At 44.9% G+C, this 17,286-nt stretch overlaps 1 protein-coding gene across 2 annotated transcripts in view; it reads left to right on the forward strand.

The window, feature by feature from the left end:
• The window catches only part of Zcchc8 (zinc finger CCHC-type containing 8), a 31,494-nt gene extending 21,091 nt beyond the window's left edge, over positions 1 to 10,403 (forward strand). For both annotated transcript variants that reach the window (XM_075979212.1, XM_075979216.1), the window contains exons 12-14: positions 366 to 452; positions 761 to 878; positions 7,604 to 10,403. In XM_075979212.1, coding sequence (XP_075835327.1) covers positions 366 to 452; positions 761 to 878; positions 7,604 to 8,379 — 981 coding nt within the window. In that variant the 3' untranslated portion in view covers positions 8,380 to 10,403. The remainder of the gene's footprint in view (positions 1 to 365; positions 453 to 760; positions 879 to 7,603) is intronic.
• Positions 10,404 to 17,286: the final 6,883 nt, after the last annotated feature.

The raw sequence follows: 17,286 nt of genomic DNA on the forward strand, positions 1-17,286 counted from the left end.
TTTGTTTTGTTTTATTTTGTTTTGTTTTGAGACAGGGTTTTTCTGTGTAACTTTAGAGTCTGTCCTGGAACTAGCTCTCGTAGACGAGGCTGGTCTCGAACTCACAGCAATCAGCCTGCCTCTGCCTAGGATTAAAGGCGTGTGCCACCACCCCTTTGCTCATTGTGACATTTTTTGTTTTAGGGCTTTTAGGTGGGGTTTTGTTGAGATGGGGTCTCACTGTAACCCAAGAAACTTTCAAGTCACTGTGTGCCCCAATCTGGCCTGGGATTTGCAGTGACCCTTAGTGACCTCTTTAGTGCTAGGAGCAAAATCTTAAAAAGTTGATATTTTCCAAATCCATTCATCCTGTTTTTCCACATTAGGAATGGAGAATATTCGGTTCCATACCAATGCAGGCATGTCAACAGAAGGATGTGTTCGCCAGTTACCTTACTTCTAACATCCAGTCGGTAAATAGATTTGTGTGTGCATGTGTATGATGCTGAGAATTGAACCTAGGACCTCAGGTATGCTAGGCAAGCACTCTACCACTGAACTACATTCCTAGCCTCAATAGGTTTTAAGGGTATGGTTGGTAAATGTAGCCATGAGATTTTATGGCAGTATCTTACTATTCTTTTGGATTATATTGTAAACACTGATTAATCAAGAGGCTGCAGAATAAGAGCTCATTCAACAATTGCTTGGGTCCTGACTGGTTAAAGTATGGGTTTGAGGTTCTCTGTGTAACTTGTGTTCCTGTTGATTACTCCATTAGCCGAGCATGAAGTCTGGCAGCAAGCGATCTTCTTCTCAGTCCAGCCCTAATAGTCCAAAGAAGCAGAGGAAGGAAGGCAGCTCAGCAGCCTCCCCTGCTGACATGGACATTGACTCAGGTATGTCTCTGTGGATTTGAGAAGGCAAGGTCAGTCTTTATGCTCCTGGGTCTGTAAGGAAGGTAAAGCTCCACTATCCTTAGTGCCCTAATCCTTAGCTATCAGGCAGAGCATTACCTTTGTTGCTGATCAAACCTGAATTGGAAGCCACGCTTGGTGTGAGAGGCAGAGGGACCAGCTATCCAAGTCCCTTAATCTGGCAGTCAGGCACCAGTAGTGCCACAGCTCCTCTGGCCCCTCTGTTGGGGCATCACTCTGGAACAAACAGCAAAAGGGCATGCATGCACATCTCTGGCAGTTCCAGCTTCAAGAAGAGTTGAGCCATTGAGCTATTGCCTTTGTAGGCATATTGTTCCTCAGCGTTATCTCCCAGGGGCCGTGTACTTGTTAGAACTTAAAACTGGGCATATCCTTGCCTTTGAAACACTCCCTTGACCCTTTGTCCTTTCGTTCCTCTGTGTCTTCCCGTGAACCTGTGCTTGGCCAGGATCATGGTGGTCCCGACAGGGAAAGCTAGTGTCTGTGTTAGGAGCCCCTCTGACCCAGCCCAGCCACTGCACGTTTGTGTTTGCCTTATTGGTGGTTAATTAGATATACTCCAGGACTGTTCTGGACCCCAGGCTAAAAATTCTTGTCCTGTTCCAAAGTAGGCCTGGTTAGTTCTGTCTGTCCTACATTGCAAGACAAGACAGGTGTTCTGAAATGAGGTAAAATGCAACATTATGAGAAAAGCATAAAGCAGTACTGTGGCAGCTGGGGCAGCGGTAGGGCTGGCGGTGTGCGTGCTTAGCATGCGGAAGGCCTGGGTTGGAATACCAGCACTGAAGAGAAAAACTCTGAATGAGGTACAGATAGTGTACTTTATTCCAGACTTGAATGGAAACACTCCCCATTTTCAAATTCCCAGGGAAATTTTTAAAAGATTATAAACTAAATTCTCTTAAAGTTGAAGGGAAATGAAGTCCAAAATTAATTACTTTTACAAAAATTCATAATCTGTTAGGCTTGGTGTCCTGTAGTCCTGGTACTTGGGAAACAGGCCAGGAGGATTGTGGGTTCAATCTGGCCCGGGCTGTATTGCAGGATCCTGTCCCCAAAGATAAACCAGTTAAGTTGCCAAATCATTTTATATTGTATCATCTCAGCACAGGGTCATGAGTACCATGCCAGGAAGTTGCAAATCTTGGGTTTCTAGCTTTTGCAACCTTACTTCAGCTTCTAGTCTCACTTTTCCCCCCATTTCTAATTTTCGGATTGGTTGTTTTTAAGATAGGAGTTCATGTAGCCCAGACTAGCTTCAAACTTATTATGTAGCTAGCCCAAACTGATCTTAAAGTTCCCACCATCCTCCTATGTTAGTCTTCTAAGTCCTGGGATCACAAGAATGATCCACCATACCTTACTCTCCAGTCTTATTTTTAAACAAGGTCATAGAGTTAATAGGGGAAAAATTCTAACAACCTTTGCTAATGACCCATGAAAATTTGAAACAAGCTGGATGTGGTGGTAGATTCCTATAATCCTAGAACTTAAGAGACAAGAGGTCCTCACAAGATCAGGGTCTGGTCTACATAGCAAGTTCTAGGTCAGCCAGGGATATAGAATGGGATCCGGCTTCCTTCCTTCCTTCCTTTTTTATGGTTTTTCGTGATAGGGTTTCTCGGTGTAGCCTTGGTTGGCCTGGAGATCGCTCTATAGATCAGGCTGACCTTGAACTCAGAGATCCACCTGTCTGCCTTTTTTTTTTTAATGACCTTGAACTCAGAGATCCACCTGTCTGCCTTTTTTTTTTTAATGAAGAGGCAGTGTTAAAAAGGGGGCTAGCAGATGCTCAGTGGGTAAAAGCTCTTGCTGCCAAGTCCAGTGACCTGAGTTTGTTCCCTGGGATCCACATGATGGATGAAGAAAACCTACCTTGACCTCCACAGGTATGCTGTGGCATGCAAACATACAGGCACACATATTTTTACTTCATGTGTATGAGTGTTTTACTTTCATTAATGTCTAGCATCATGTGTATGCCTGGTGCCCACAAAGGCTAGTAGAGGGCTAGTAGAGGGCATCAGCTACCCGGGAACTGGAGTTACAGTGGTTGGGAGTCACCATGTGGGTGCTAGGAATGGATTTTGGTTCCTGAGAGAACACCCAGTGCTCTTAACCATTACCGAGCCATCTCTCCAGCCTCATGAATTCTTAAAAGGAGGATGAAACCTATGAGATTATCTTAGCTTGTACAAAAGGCCTTGTGGCAGGTACTCTACTGCCCAACTGAATAGAAAAATGACTGCAGACATTGAAGCCTAGACCCAAAGCCACATCTCGACCAGACCAAAAGCTTTCTGGGTATTTTCTGGAGTTCAGTAAGTCTACTATCTCCTAGTCCTCTCACCTAGCACCTAGGTTACCTGCCTGCAGACTGAATAACTAAGTGATGACCATACAGTGGCTCGTGCTCAAGGCCTGGGATTAGGCTACTCAGTGGAAAATATTACCTGGCAGGCTCTCCTTTGATTACCCCCTGGGGGCAGAGAGATGATTAGGTTAAAGACGTCAGTTTGGGTGCAACAAAATGGACAGAAGGTAAAGGAACTTGCCTTCAAGCCTGGTGACCTGAGTTAAATCCTCAGGTATGTGTTAGAAGGAGAAAATTGGCTCTCACAGGTTGTCCTCTGACCTCCATGCACAAGCCAAGACATGAGGTATTGTCTTTACCCACCCCACCCCCCAGTAATAAATAAATTAATAGAAAGAAAACCTGTTAACTCAATTTGGCTGGTTTAAATGCCTAGACCAGTGGCCTCACATTTGTGGCAGGCACACACTCATGAGCCACTGAGGTACCCCATCATCCCCAGCTTCTTCTTTGAGAAGGAACAGGTAGCTCATTCCCAAAAAGTAACCCTGAGCCAGGCCAGTTATATTGTATGTGGTAAGTAATATGGACTCTGCATCACAAACCTGTGGACAGTTATATTGTGTGTGTTAGTGTGATAATTTATTCAAATGAAACTTTTTTTATGGATGTTGTCGTTATGTCCCTCTATTTTTTAGCATTCATTTATTTTGTGTGCATGTGCACGTGTGTGCCATCACCCCCCTTATGTGGAGAACAGTTTGCTTTAGGCCCTTCTCTCAGGTGTAGTCTAGGGATCACAGTCAGGCCATCAGGCTCAGCACTCACTTCATCATTTCACTGGTCCATGGTTAGGGTTTTGGTTTTTGGGTTTTTTTTTTTCTTTTAAAGATTTATTATGTACACAGTGTTTAGCCTCCATGTATGCCTGCAAGCAAGAAGAGGACACCAGATCTCATTACAGATGGTTGTGAGCCACCATGTGGTTGCTGGGAATTGACCTCAGGACCTCCGGAAGAGCAATCAGTGCTCATAACCTCTGAGCCATCTCTCCAGCCCTGGTTTTTGTTTTGAACAGGGTCCCATGTAGCCCAGATTGGGCCTCCTTCCTCTTTATGAATGTTGGGATAATATGCATGCACCACCATGCTTGACTCTTGTTTGTAGACTTCTGTGTGTGAAACAGACAGAAATGGAGTGAAGGGTTATAGTTGGTTGTTTTGTTTACTCTTTTGGCTTTTTTAGCCCCCTTCCCCCCAGCTCCCAAATAAATCACACAAGGAGACTTATTCTTTCTTAAAAATGCTTGACTTTAGCTTGGCTTGTTTCTAGCCAGCTTTTCTTAACTTAAATTATCCCATCAATCTTTTGCCTCTGGACTTTTATCTTTCTCTAATTCTGTATACCTTTCTTTACTACTTTCTATGTGGCTTGCTGTGTAGCTGGGTGTCTGGCCCCTGATGTCGTCCTCTCCTTATTCTATTTTGCTCCTTCCTCTTTCCTTTTCTCTTCCGGGCTGGAGAGATGGCTCAGTGGTTAAGAGCATTGCTTGCTCTTCCAAAGGTCCTGAGTTCAATTCCCAGCAACCACATGGTGGCTCACAACCATCTGTAATGAGGTCTGGCGCCCTCTTCTGGTCTGTAGGCATACAGACAGAACATTGTATACTAAATAAATAAATAAATATTTAAAAAAAATTCTCTTCCTATTTATTCTCTCTGCCTGCCAGCCCCACCTATCCTTTCTCCTGCCTTGCTATTGGCTATTCATCTTTTTTGTTTTGTTTTGTTTTTGTTTTTCTAGGCAGGGTTTCTCTGCAGTTTTGGAGCCTTTCCTTTTTAAAAAAAAATATTTATTTATTTATTATGTATACAGCATTTCTTCCATGTATGTCTGAAGCCCAGAAGAGGGCACCAGACCCCATTACAGATGGTTGTGAGCCACCATATGGTTGCTAGGAATTGAATTCAGTACCTTTGGAAGAACAGTCAGTGCTCTTAACCACTGAGCCATCTCTCCAGTTACTGAAGCCTTTCCTGGAACTAGCTCTTGTAGACCAGGCTGGCCTCAAACTCACTGAGCTCCACCTGCCTCGGCCTCCCCCTCCCAGTGCTGAGTTAAAGGTGTGTCCAACCATTGCTTTTGGAGAGGGATTGGTTTTGGTTGAGTTTCTTTGTTTCTTTTATCTTTTTTGGAGACAAGGTTTCACCTTGTAGCTTTGGAGCCTGTCCTGGAACTAGCTTCCCAGGCACTAGGATTAAAGGCATGCACCGCCACCACGTGGCTATTTGCCTGCCAGAAGAGGGCACCAGATTTCATTATAGGTGGTTGTGAGCTACCATGTGGTTGCAGAGAATTGAACTCGGTACCTCTGAAGAGCAACCAGTACTCTTAACGTCTGAGCCATCTCTCCAGCCTCTTCCTTTTTATGTGTAATTTATCCTTAAAAACAAATGCAAGACTGAATATGTGGCTCAGTGAGTCCATGAAGTCTTGGGTTTGATTCTCTAGAACTTCATAAAACCAAGTGTGGTGGCACATGCTTTAACTCCTGCATTCCAGATGTGGACGCAAAAGGATCTCAAGTTACAGGCCAGTCTAGCTACATAAAAATATTCTATCAGCCAGGCAGTGGTGGTGCACGCCTTTAACCCCAGCACTCAGGAGGCAGAGACAGGCAAACTCTGTGAGTTTGAGGCCAGCCTGGTGTATAGAGCTAGTTCTAAGATAGCTAGGACTGTTAAACAGAGAAACCCTGTCTCAAAAATGCAAGAACAAAAATTATATATGTTTGTGTGTGTGTGTATATATATATGTATATATATAATCAAAAAATACTAAATTTTTAGGCAAACAGGGTAGCATGCCTTTTATCCCAGCACTGGGTGGCAGAGGCAGAGGCAGGAGAATCTCTGTGTTCAAGGTTAGCTTGGTCTACAGCAAATTCCAGTCCAGCCAAAGCTATATAGTGAGACTCTGTCTCCAAAAAATAAAAAGTCAAAATCAAAAAATAATAATACAGGCTGGAGAGATGACTTAGCAGTTAGGAGCACCAACTGTTCTTCCAGAGTACCTGTGTTCAAATGTCAGCACCACATGGCAACTAATAACTGTCTATAACTCCAAGATCTGATACCTTCTTCACACATACTTACAGGCAAAACACTAATGCACATAAAGTAAAAATAAATTATTAAAAGTAATAATTTTTTTTCTTTTTAGTTCCAGTGTTGCCCTTGTCAGCACTCTGTCACTTAGGGATTGCAGACTGTCACTTTTTTTGAAAACATAGCATATACTGAATGGTACATAGAGGACAATAGTGTGTCAGACCCGATTACAGACCATAGAGTTAGCAACTTAGAATTGATCTTGAGGAGTGAATTCTAGGACTTAGCAAGTAATCAGGACAAGCATTTGAGGCCATAGGAGATGCACACACACAAGCACGGATTGTAGCACACTAGTCCAGCAGCAGACAGGGAGCTGGACAGTAGAGGTAACCAAGGAAAAGCAAACAAGCCTCTTTGCTACTGCCACGCTTGCTGTGCAAGTGCTCTGCTGCTGAGCTGTATCCCTGGCTCCTTTCTGCTTTTTGTTTTGAAACGGAGCCACAGTAAATTGTCCAGGCTGGACTTGAATGTAACAGTCCTGCCTAAGTGTCCTCAGTAGCTGGATTAGAGACCTGCACCTTCATCAGGCCAGGCTATGAGAAATTCTTGGCCATAACGAGACTTCTAAGAATGGCGTCCAAGGCTTTCAATGAAAAGAAGGTTCATAAGATCAAGCAGCTGTTTTAGAAATAGGTGTCCAGCTAACTTGGAGGATAGGTGTAAGGAAAATGAATCGGGGTTGAGGGTGGCTCACTATTCCTGACACATGTCAGTGGACAGTGGATCTGGAATAAGGTGGTGACCGTTGTGATAGAGGAAAGGATGGACTTGAGGGAGCCCGGTGCCTGGGACTAGGGCAGAAGAGAAGACTCTGCAGCTAACAGCAGGCTTCCCTCTGAAGCTTCCTCTTCTCTTCTGCAGTTTTCCCTACTCATTGATGGCCCCCTTCCTGGGAACACCTCCTGTCTCCATGTCTCATGTCACATTCCTTAGCACCAAGATCCAGAGCATTCTCCCTGATGGGGCTTCCTCAGGACTTCAGACATTCCACTGTTTTTTCCTTTTCCTGGTTTTTAAGACTGTACTCCACGCTGGCTACCTGAGTGCTTGCATTAGTGGCATGTGCCACCACGTCTAACCCTTTTCTGCCTTCTCAAAGACAGTTATTTTGGTCCATTCTCTCTCTAGGTACCCCAAGTTCAAATAATAAGTTTGTATGGAATGCTCTGATTCCCTCTAAAGCGTCTTTCCCTTTTCAGATACGGAGGTTCCACATGGTTCTCAGAGCAGCAAAGCCTTTCAGTTTCAACCACCATTGCCTCCTGGCACACCTCCTCCGCTGCCACAGGGAACACCTCCACCCCTCTTTACTCCTCCACTCCCTAAGGGCACCCCACCACTGACTCCCAATGACTCACCCCAGACCCGACCCACAGCTTCAGCCATGGACGAGGACACCCTGACACTAGAGGAGCTTGAAGAGCAGCAGAGGCAGATCTGGGCAGCTCTGCAGCAGGCCGAGGGAGGCAACAGTGACTCTGATGTTCCTGTGGACACACCTTTAACTGGGAATTCAGTTGCCTCTTCCCCTTGTCCAAATGAGTTTGACCTCTCTGTTCCAGAAGGAAAGGCCCTGGAAAAGCCAGTGCTGACTGGCCCCCAGGGACCAACCACTTCTGCAGAAACAACTGGACCTGAGCCTCCCTCCAGCTCAGCGGCAGGGGCAGCAGTGCTCTGTCAGAAAGAAGAGGGAGAAGATACAGAGGGGGACCCTGAAGATGCTCTTGACAATGGCAGTGTGTCGAACTGTGATGTGAGGAATGGAGGCAGCCAGACGCTCCTTCATCTGGGCACTCACCCCTCAGCAGCTTCAAAAACCCACAGCCTGGTCCCTGACATGAGCAAGTTTGCCGCTGGAATAACACCCTTCGAATTTGAGAACATGGCAGAGTCCACTGGAATGTACCTCAGGATAAGAAGCCTGCTAAAGAATTCACCCCGAAATCAACAGAAGAACAAAAAGGCCTCTGAGTGAGCACTTGCCGCAGCATCACCTGCTGCAAGACAGTCTGCAGCTCTGTGTTGTTCTAGTGGACTGAGATTGCCATTGAAATCACCTCCCATGTGCCCCTCCCACCTTTCAGAATCTGCCCATGGTTTATTGTGATCTCAGCTCTAGCCTGTTTCACAGAATGAAAGACTAGGCGTGAGTTTGCTGTTTTACTCTCACTGACAACAGCCGAGTGGTGTGTTCATGAGCTGCTTCAGAGGTGGTTGGTTCGGGTTGAGGAGTTGTGGATCGTGAGTATCTGTCCAGAGTGAAGGTTTTTTTGTTTTTTTATTATTAATGTCTTTTGTAAATGTTTTCCCTTTCTACATTTTGCTATTATCCTGTATATAGAAACTTAATATATCACTTTTTAAAAGAAATTCTAACAACTTTAAATTCACATTTCAATTCCAACAACCAAATGAGAACAATCAGGGATGAGCAGCTTTATCCTGCTTGGGGTATTTTTGTAAGATTTTCATGCATGAATTTTAATAACACTTTTACTTTTTGTAATTATTTGAATCCAGTAAAGGTGTGCTCATCTTTGTGTACAGAGGTTTAATAAATTAGTTTTCTTACACATGAGCCAAGACTTTGGGAGATGTGACTCACAGTTAAATTGTTCTTTTAAACTTAGATGAAAATTATGTGTTTGCAAAGAAACTGCATGCTTGGCTGCTTTATATAAGTGGGCCCCAGCCTTACATATAATATAGAAACAAAAGTGTTTAATTATTTTGGAATGGAGGTCAGTTAGCGTTTGTACAAGATAATATTGTGCATTCAAGCCGTAAGGTAATAGACAGACACAAACTGAGTGTGACTGTCTACTACGCAAGCAGGAGCCGGATCTGGTTCTCTCAGGAACGCTTGGAGATCTTGAATTACCACTCATGTAGTGTTGTTGCTCTGCTCCCAGGCCAACAGAGGGCGAAAGGGAATCATTCTGGACTCTGTTCGTCTCTGAGAACTTGCGTAGTCCAATTCACTGATTGTAAGCAGTAAAGGAAGGATGCTCACAAGAAAGGGTGAATGAGGCCATGCTGGAATAAATGTTGAGTGCTTTGAGCTTTTTTGTTATCCGAGTTTTCAGTGAATTCTTCCCAGGGGTTTGTGTGGCACTGTGACCAGTGAGAGTGTCAGCCTTTCTATGGACCTGCCCCAAGGAAGAAGATGGGGGGTCTTGTCAACACTGAATGTGTTTTCCTGCTCTCCTTTCTTTTCTTTTAAAGTAGGAGCTTGCTGTATAGTCCAGGCTGGCCTTATTCACCGCCTCCCTACTAACTGCCTTACTGCTGGGATTACAGTCAAGATGACATAGCTCTTTACAAAAATAAAAAACCACATTTACTGGGGCAGAGGGGACCTTCCTTGGCATGCATGTGGGGTTGGAAGACAGTGGTTGGGGGCCCGTGTTCTCTTCCCACAACTGTTTGTCTTCATCAAGCATGGCTGACAAGCACCTTGACCTGATGATCCAGTTCACCAGCCTGATCTTCCTAACTCCTGATTAAAGGTATGCACCACCACTCCCGGTTGCCCGGGATCCAGCCCAGAGCCTGTATGTGTGCTAGGCAAGCACCCTACCGACCACACTGCTTCCCCAGCCCTAGTGACATGACTCTTAACTGGTCAGACTGCCACTAGGCTAAACTGGTTTCTGAGTCATAAATGACTGTTTGTTCCAGGCTCGTGCCTGGAATCCTAGCACTTGGGAGGGAGGCTGGAGGATCAGGACCAGCCTTGGTTACATAGCAAGTTAAGTTAGCCTGAGCTACAACATGACATGAGATCCTGCCTCAAAAAACAAAAGTTAAGTATTCCTCTAACTATTGTATTACTGGTATCCTCCTGCTCAACAATTATTCCTAGCCCATAAATACCCCATTAAAGTATGGCTTACTCCATTTTCATTTCGTTGAGTAGGTATGTCTTTTTTTTTTTTTAATAAATGTCTAAGACATAGATGGTAAGCAACCTGATTGTAAATAAATTCAGATCTCTTGCCTCTGTGTCCAAGTTCTTATTTTTTTTTTAATTTTTTATTTTTTGAGTTATATGTATATGTGTGTATGTGTGAGTTCAGGTGCCCTTGGCACCTGGAAGATGGCATTAGGTCCTCTGGGATGGGCGTTGAATGCAGGTGGTTGTGAGCTGATGTGGTTGTTGGGAACCAAACCCAGGCCCTTTTCAAGAGCAGCAAATTTAACAGCTCAGCCATCTCTCCATCCCAAATCTGGGCTTTTACCCACTGCCTTGCCTCCCTGTGAGAAGGTCTACAAAAGTATTAACTTCTCAAAAACTGGGCTCTTTTTTTTTTTTTTTTTTTTTTGGTTTTTCGAGACAGGGTTTCTCTGTGGCTTTGGAGCCTGTCCTGGAACTCCCTTTGTAGACCAGGCTGGCCTCGAACTCACAGAGATCCGCCTGCCTCCCGAGTGCTGGGATTACAGGCGTGCGCCACCACCGCCCGGCTTTTTTTTTTCTTTTTTTTAAATTAGGACTGGAATTTTATCTGAGTGTTAAAGAGCTTGCCAGACACGTTGAGAGCTACCCACTGGGGCACACTCCAAAATAGAAAGCCCGGCACGGGAGACTGAGGCTGGAGAAAGGCAAGTCATAGACCATCCTGAGTTGTAGAATAATCTTTGTATACTGTGAAGTTTTGTCACTTGGACTAATAAAAAGCTGAATGGCTGGGCTGGAGGGATGGCCCAGCTGTTAAGAGTGCTGACTTCCATTGTTCAGTCAATTCCCAGCAACCATATGGTGCCTCAAACCATCTATAACAAGATCTGGTGCCCTCTTCTGGCAGAAAACTGTTTACATAATAAATGAATCTTAAAAAATAAGCGGGGGGAGGGGGGCACACGCACCTTTAATCCCAGCACTCAGGAAGCAGAGGTAGGCAGATCTCTGTGAGTTTGAGTCCAGCCTGATCTGGTCTACAGGAGCTAGTTCCAAGACATCTAGGGTTGTTACACAGAGAAAGCCTATCTCAAAAATAAAAAACAAAACAAAACTGAATAACCAATAGCAAGGATGCTGGGAAGAAGAGCAGAGACACGGAAAGTCAGTGGCCAGGCAGATGCAGAGGAAGCAGCATGGGCATTATCACAAAGTAAAGCTAACTGAGTCATGTAAAAGATACAAGAGCTAGTTAGAAACAAGCCTAAGCTATTAGCCGAGCTTCCATAATAAGTCTCCCTGTGGTTTTGGGGACTGGATTGGTGGGACAGAAAAATCTGCCTACAATCTTGAGCTACACAGTAAGACCCTGCCTCAGGGAGAAAAAAAGTGCTAGAGGTCACCCTTTCCTTTGAAGGAGCTGCTTCGATTCATGGGTCCCGGCATAAAGCGGTATATGGCTTTGGGAGAGCACAGAAGGCCAAAGAATACCATGCCTGAAGCAGTCCTTAAAGCATAGGAAGGAGGATATTACAAACCGAATGCACACTAGGATGTAAGGAGCACCAGCAAGATGGCTCCAAACTAGAGTTCAGTCCCCAGGATCCATGTGCTGGGAAGAGAGCCAGGTTGGCATTTGACTTCCACATGCACATCATGATGCCTGCATACACGCAATAAAAAACAAAATTCAGGGAATAGTAAAAGTAAAATGTAGAGGCAGGGTTAGAGGACACCAGGAGAAAACGGCTCACAGAATCAACGAAGCTGGTCTCAGGCTCGTAGACTGAAGTGACAATCACAGCCTGCATGGGTCTACACTAGGCCCTCTGCATATATCTTATAGTTGTTGTGTGTTGAAGTGGGAATGTCTGACTTTTGCCTCATGGGACCCTTTTCCTCCCGGGTTGCCTCATCCAGCCTTGATATGAGGGTTTGTGCCTAGTCTTTTTTGGGGGGGTGGGGGCATGTGGATACAAGACTTGTGCCGTGGCCACCTGGCAAAGGATATTTGTAAAGACCTTGAAAAAAGTTGATGAATGCTAAGAACCCGTCACTGCTTTGCTGTGCATTTTGAGTTTATGAGGTGAAAGGACCTGAAAGGTTCTTCAGTGCGGAGTGACTTCATCTAACTCATTTTCCTTTTGCAGATCAGATCGATTTCTATGGCCCAGGCTGCTCTGCCTTTACTGTGTAGCCCTGACTGACCTCAAGCCCACCACATTCCTCCTGTCTGAGCATCCCAAGTGCTCGGATTAAAGATGTTCACCACCAAACCTGGTTCCAAGCAATGCTTTGAGTCACATTTAACATGTGATGGAGGCTGAGGGAGGGCACATGCCACAGTGTGCAGGTGGAGGTCAGAGGACAACCTGTGGGAGTCAGTTCTCCCTCCTTCCACCTTGTGGGCCTTGAGGATAGCACTCAAGTCAGCAGGTGTCATTGCTGAGCCATCTTGCCAGTCCCCGAAGTCATTCTTTTCTTTTTATTCTTTTACTTTTACATTATATGTATATATGTGTGACTATGCATGTGCCCGAGGAGGGTTGGGGCCTCAGGACCCCCTGGAGCTAGAGTTAGAGGCAGGCAGTTGTGAGTTACCTCACATGGGTCCTGGGAATCGAACGCAGGTCCTCTGGAAGAGAGGTATAGCCGAGCCATCTCTCAAGCTCCCAAGCCGTTCTTTAAAGTAGATAAATTTATTGTTGTCTTGTTTTTCAAGACAGGTTTTCTCTGTGTAGCCCTGGATGTCCTGAAACTTGCTCTGTAGACCAGGCTGGCCTCAAACTCAGAACTGCCTGGGTGCTGGGATTAAAGGTGTACACCGCCACACCTGGTTAAGTAAATTAATTTTATAGCAGAATTCAGAATGAATGGAATTTATTTTTTAATGTTTTCATTAGTAGGATTATGTGCACTGGTGTTTTGCCTGCATGCATCTCTGTGTGAGAGTGCCAGGTCTTCTGGCACCGGAATTGCAGACAGCTGTGAGCTGCTATGCGGGTGCTGGGAATTGAACCTGGGTCCTCTAAAAGAGCAGCCCTCTCTCCAGCTGCAGGCTGGGATTTATTTTTAAAGGCAGGAATTCATATATAGGAGGGCATAGGAGTAGGGCGAAGTTGCTTCTTGGAGGTAAGCCACTCTTTAAAAGTATTCTGTGTTTGGGTGTTAGGGCGAGAATGTTGGGCAGACGGAGGAGGGATCGTTTGGACTTGTCAGCATTATGACAGGTCTCCAGGTGTGGGCCCGTGAGGTAATAACCAAACACCTCAAGATAGATGTTCAAGCCGGGGTGGGGATCTGTTTGCCAAGTGAAGTCCCACAGGTTGCTACAACAAGGCCATCGTTTTCTTGAGCATGTGAATGGAAAGAAGGCAACTGCCCTAACACCAAAGCCTGCTGACAACACTTTCCTCCAAACGCTGTGTGTCAGTGGCCTACATTCCGATAGCCACGGATGTCTCCCCGGGGACTAGATTCTCACGTTCTTTGCTAGAATGCTTTGATTTTTTTTCTCCTATTTTTTTTGGACTTTTATTACGTGTATGTGTGTTTGTGCAAGCAAATATCACAGTGCACATGGGGAAGTCAGAAGGCAACTTGTGGGTTCTCTCCTACCATGTAGGTCCTGGGGATAGAGCTAGGGTCATTTTGGCGCCAAGCACCTTTACCCGCTGAGCCTTCTCAGTGACCCTCAATTGATTTTTTTTCCTGTCTTGCAGTTCAGGGACTGACATGAGCAGATGAAACCAACCTGAGTGTTGTAACAATCTTTAGTGCCCAAGCTGCTTCCAAGGTGTGACTCAGTCTCTGAGATTACAATGCCTTCAGACAGCTGATGTTCGGGGATGTAGGAAAATCCCTGTCCTTCAGTCTCAGGTTCATTTGATAGCATAGTGCAGGTCCCTTCAGACTGCTTAGAAGCAAGTGATTTGGTAAAGGAAAGTTCCCACTGTGGGATTTAAAGAAACACATTCTTAGGATGTGGTCCTGGATCAACTAACAAGTTTATTGCAAGCTTTTGGAGTTTTTTTTCTATAAGCCTCTGTTGTTGGAGGCTGCTTGCCTGTTCCCAGCTACCCAAACTCAAAATGATGACACAGAAGCTATATTATTCAAATCAGTGCTTGGCCAATCACTTAAGTGTATTGCTATCTTAAATGAACCCATTTCTATTATTTTATATTTTACCATGAGGCTCGTGGCCTACCAGCGAGGTTCCGGTGGCTCACATCTTTCTCCTCTGGCGGCTCCATGGCTGCTCACTGACTCCGCCTATTTTTTCTATATATCTTTTCCAGCCTGGCTATATTCTGTTAAGCCCTTGGCCAAAAGCAGCTTCTTTATTAATCAATAAAAGCAACACGTATACAGAAGGACTTCCCACACCAAACCTCATTTTCGTATTTTTTTTTAACATCTATCGGATTACTGAACGATGTCTTTTGTAATTCTGTAAAAATCCCTTTAGGTCTGGAAATGGAGCTCAGCTGGTAGCATGCTAACCCAGCATGTCCAAAGTCCTGGGCTTCAGCAAACCAGCATATGCCTGTGATCCCAGCCATCAAGAGGAGGAAGAGTCAGGAGAACTAGCAGATCAAGGTCATCCTCAACTACAGAGCAACTTTAAAGCCAGCCTAGAATACATGAGACTGTCTCAAAAGTAAATTCATTAATCAATTTAAGACAGGGGGCAGGGAGATAACTCAGTAGTTATAGGCGCTTGCTACCAAGCCTGATAACCTGGGTTCTAGCATCAGGACCCACACAGTAGAAGACCTGCTGAGCTCGGTGACACACACCTTTAATCCTAGCACTGGAGAAACAGAGACAGGTGGATCTTTGTGAGTTCAAGGCCTGCCTGATCTATATAGCTAGTTCCAGGCTAGCCAGAGTTACATAGTGAGACCATCTCTCAGATACACATATACATACATACATACATACATACATATATATATAATATATATTTATATTGTGTAATCCCAATCCTTTTATATATCTGAAGCAGTGGGAAATGTGTTTTTAAGACAAAACTGCCAATGACCTGGTTATTTTGGGGATGGATTTTTGTAGCCCAAGGAGGGACCGCAATGGTAAGAGCCGGAACCTTTATCCAGCTCTCTATCTGGGCTCTCAGCTGACACCACTCCTCTGCAGGGTGACCTCATAACACAATGAGTTCTCAATTTCAGTCGCAGCGACTTAGGCATTAGTCATAACTGAGAATGACAAATGAAACTGGATCCAGACAGGCTGTGGGATTCGACCCAAGGCTAACTTCTCACGGACTAAGGAGTTCCCTTCTATTCCACATGCTGCCTGTCCTGACCTGGGCCTTTAAAACAACGCAGTTCTGTTCACCGCCCCAGCCCAGGTCGTTCTAAAGCTTTTACTCGGGAACACTGAGGACTAATGAGCCCTGATGTGTTAGGAGAGTTGGAAATGATCTCATGACAGTAGAAATCAGGACAGGACTAGCAGGTGGGTACAGAGAAATGTGTTACCCAGCTCGCATGGTGGCACACACCTGCAATCCCAGCCCTAAGAAGGTTGAGACAGGAGGATTGTGACTTCTGTGCTAGCTAGCCAGGGCTACTCTACACGACCCTGCCTTACTGTATTAGTTTGACTTCTCTTCTTTCTCTTCCTCCTCCTCTTAATTTAATTTAATTTTTTTTTTTTTTGAGACGGATTGCTCTGGAGCTCTGGAGCCTGTCCTGGAACTAGCTCTTGTAGACCAGGCTGGCCTCAAACTCACAAAGATCCACCTGTCTCTGCCTCCCAAGTTCTGGGATTAAAGGCGTGCACCACCACTGTTCAACTTATATTGAATTTTTAATAATAAGTATAAATATAATTGTTACAGTTTGTTTTTATTTTTTTGAGACAGGGTTTCCCTATGCAACCCTGGCTGTCCTGGAACTAGCTCTGTAAACCAAGCTGACCTTGAACACACAGAGATTTGCTTGCCTCTGCCTCCCAAGTGCTGGGATTAAAAGGTTTTTTTTTCTTCTTCCTTTTTGTGGGTTTAAGATTAATTTTTATCTTTATGACTGTTTTTTATGCAGTGCCCGCAGAGGTCAGAAGAGGGTGCCGGCTCCTCTAGAACTCGAGTTACAACCAAGTGGGTCCTGGGACCTGATCCTGGCTCCTCTGGAAGAGCAGCTAGTGCTCTGAATTACAGAGCCATCTCTCCAGCCAGTCCCTTTCTGTGGTATTTAAAAGTAGGGTCTTCCAGGTTTGGGAGTTACTATTTAGACCAGGCTAACCTTGAACTTGCTGTGAGCCTTCTGACTCTGCCTCCCAAGTACTGACATTACAGGCAAAAAGAACTAGGCTTGGCTTCAGATGTTTCTTCCCCTTATTGGCCTACAGCAAAAGGGTTCTCTCAGCCTGCTGTGGGTGGTGTGTGTTCTGTGTGGTGGCATGTTTATCATGGTCTGCCCAGGTCAGGAGGTCTTATTCCTTTTTCTGTATAAAGTGGATTAAACAGATGTCAATTAGTGGTGACCAATCATGTAACACAAACATATTAATCTGAATTTAAACATAATATTTCAGGTCAGTCATAAGACAAACAAATTCTAAAAAGAACATTCTATTTGTGGAGGCCACATGGATAAGACTGGCTTGCTGGAAGTTCAGTGCACTCAGATGAGGGAGGGTTGTTAATGTTACTTTGACAGGCTCATCCCAGAAGCTGGCCAACATGAGCTAAGTAGTTTTCTTTTTGGTTCGCTTTGTTTTAAGACATGGTCTCACTATGTAGCTTTGGTTGGCCTTTAACTCCCAGAAATCCTCCTGGGATGAAAGGCATGAGTCACCACGACCAGCCTGAACTTTTAATACACATCTTGTCACACTGATGTTCTGCCCCACCGTGGGTCTAAAGTCAAGACAACCAAGGACTGTGAAGTGAAATGATGTCCCCAAGTAAACCCTACCCCAATCAAGTTGTCTGTGAACAGTATTTTATTATTT

This window comes from Microtus pennsylvanicus, chromosome 1 (assembly GCF_037038515.1).
Source record: "Microtus pennsylvanicus isolate mMicPen1 chromosome 1, mMicPen1.hap1, whole genome shotgun sequence".
NCBI classification, from domain to species: domain Eukaryota; kingdom Metazoa; phylum Chordata; class Mammalia; order Rodentia; family Cricetidae; genus Microtus; species Microtus pennsylvanicus.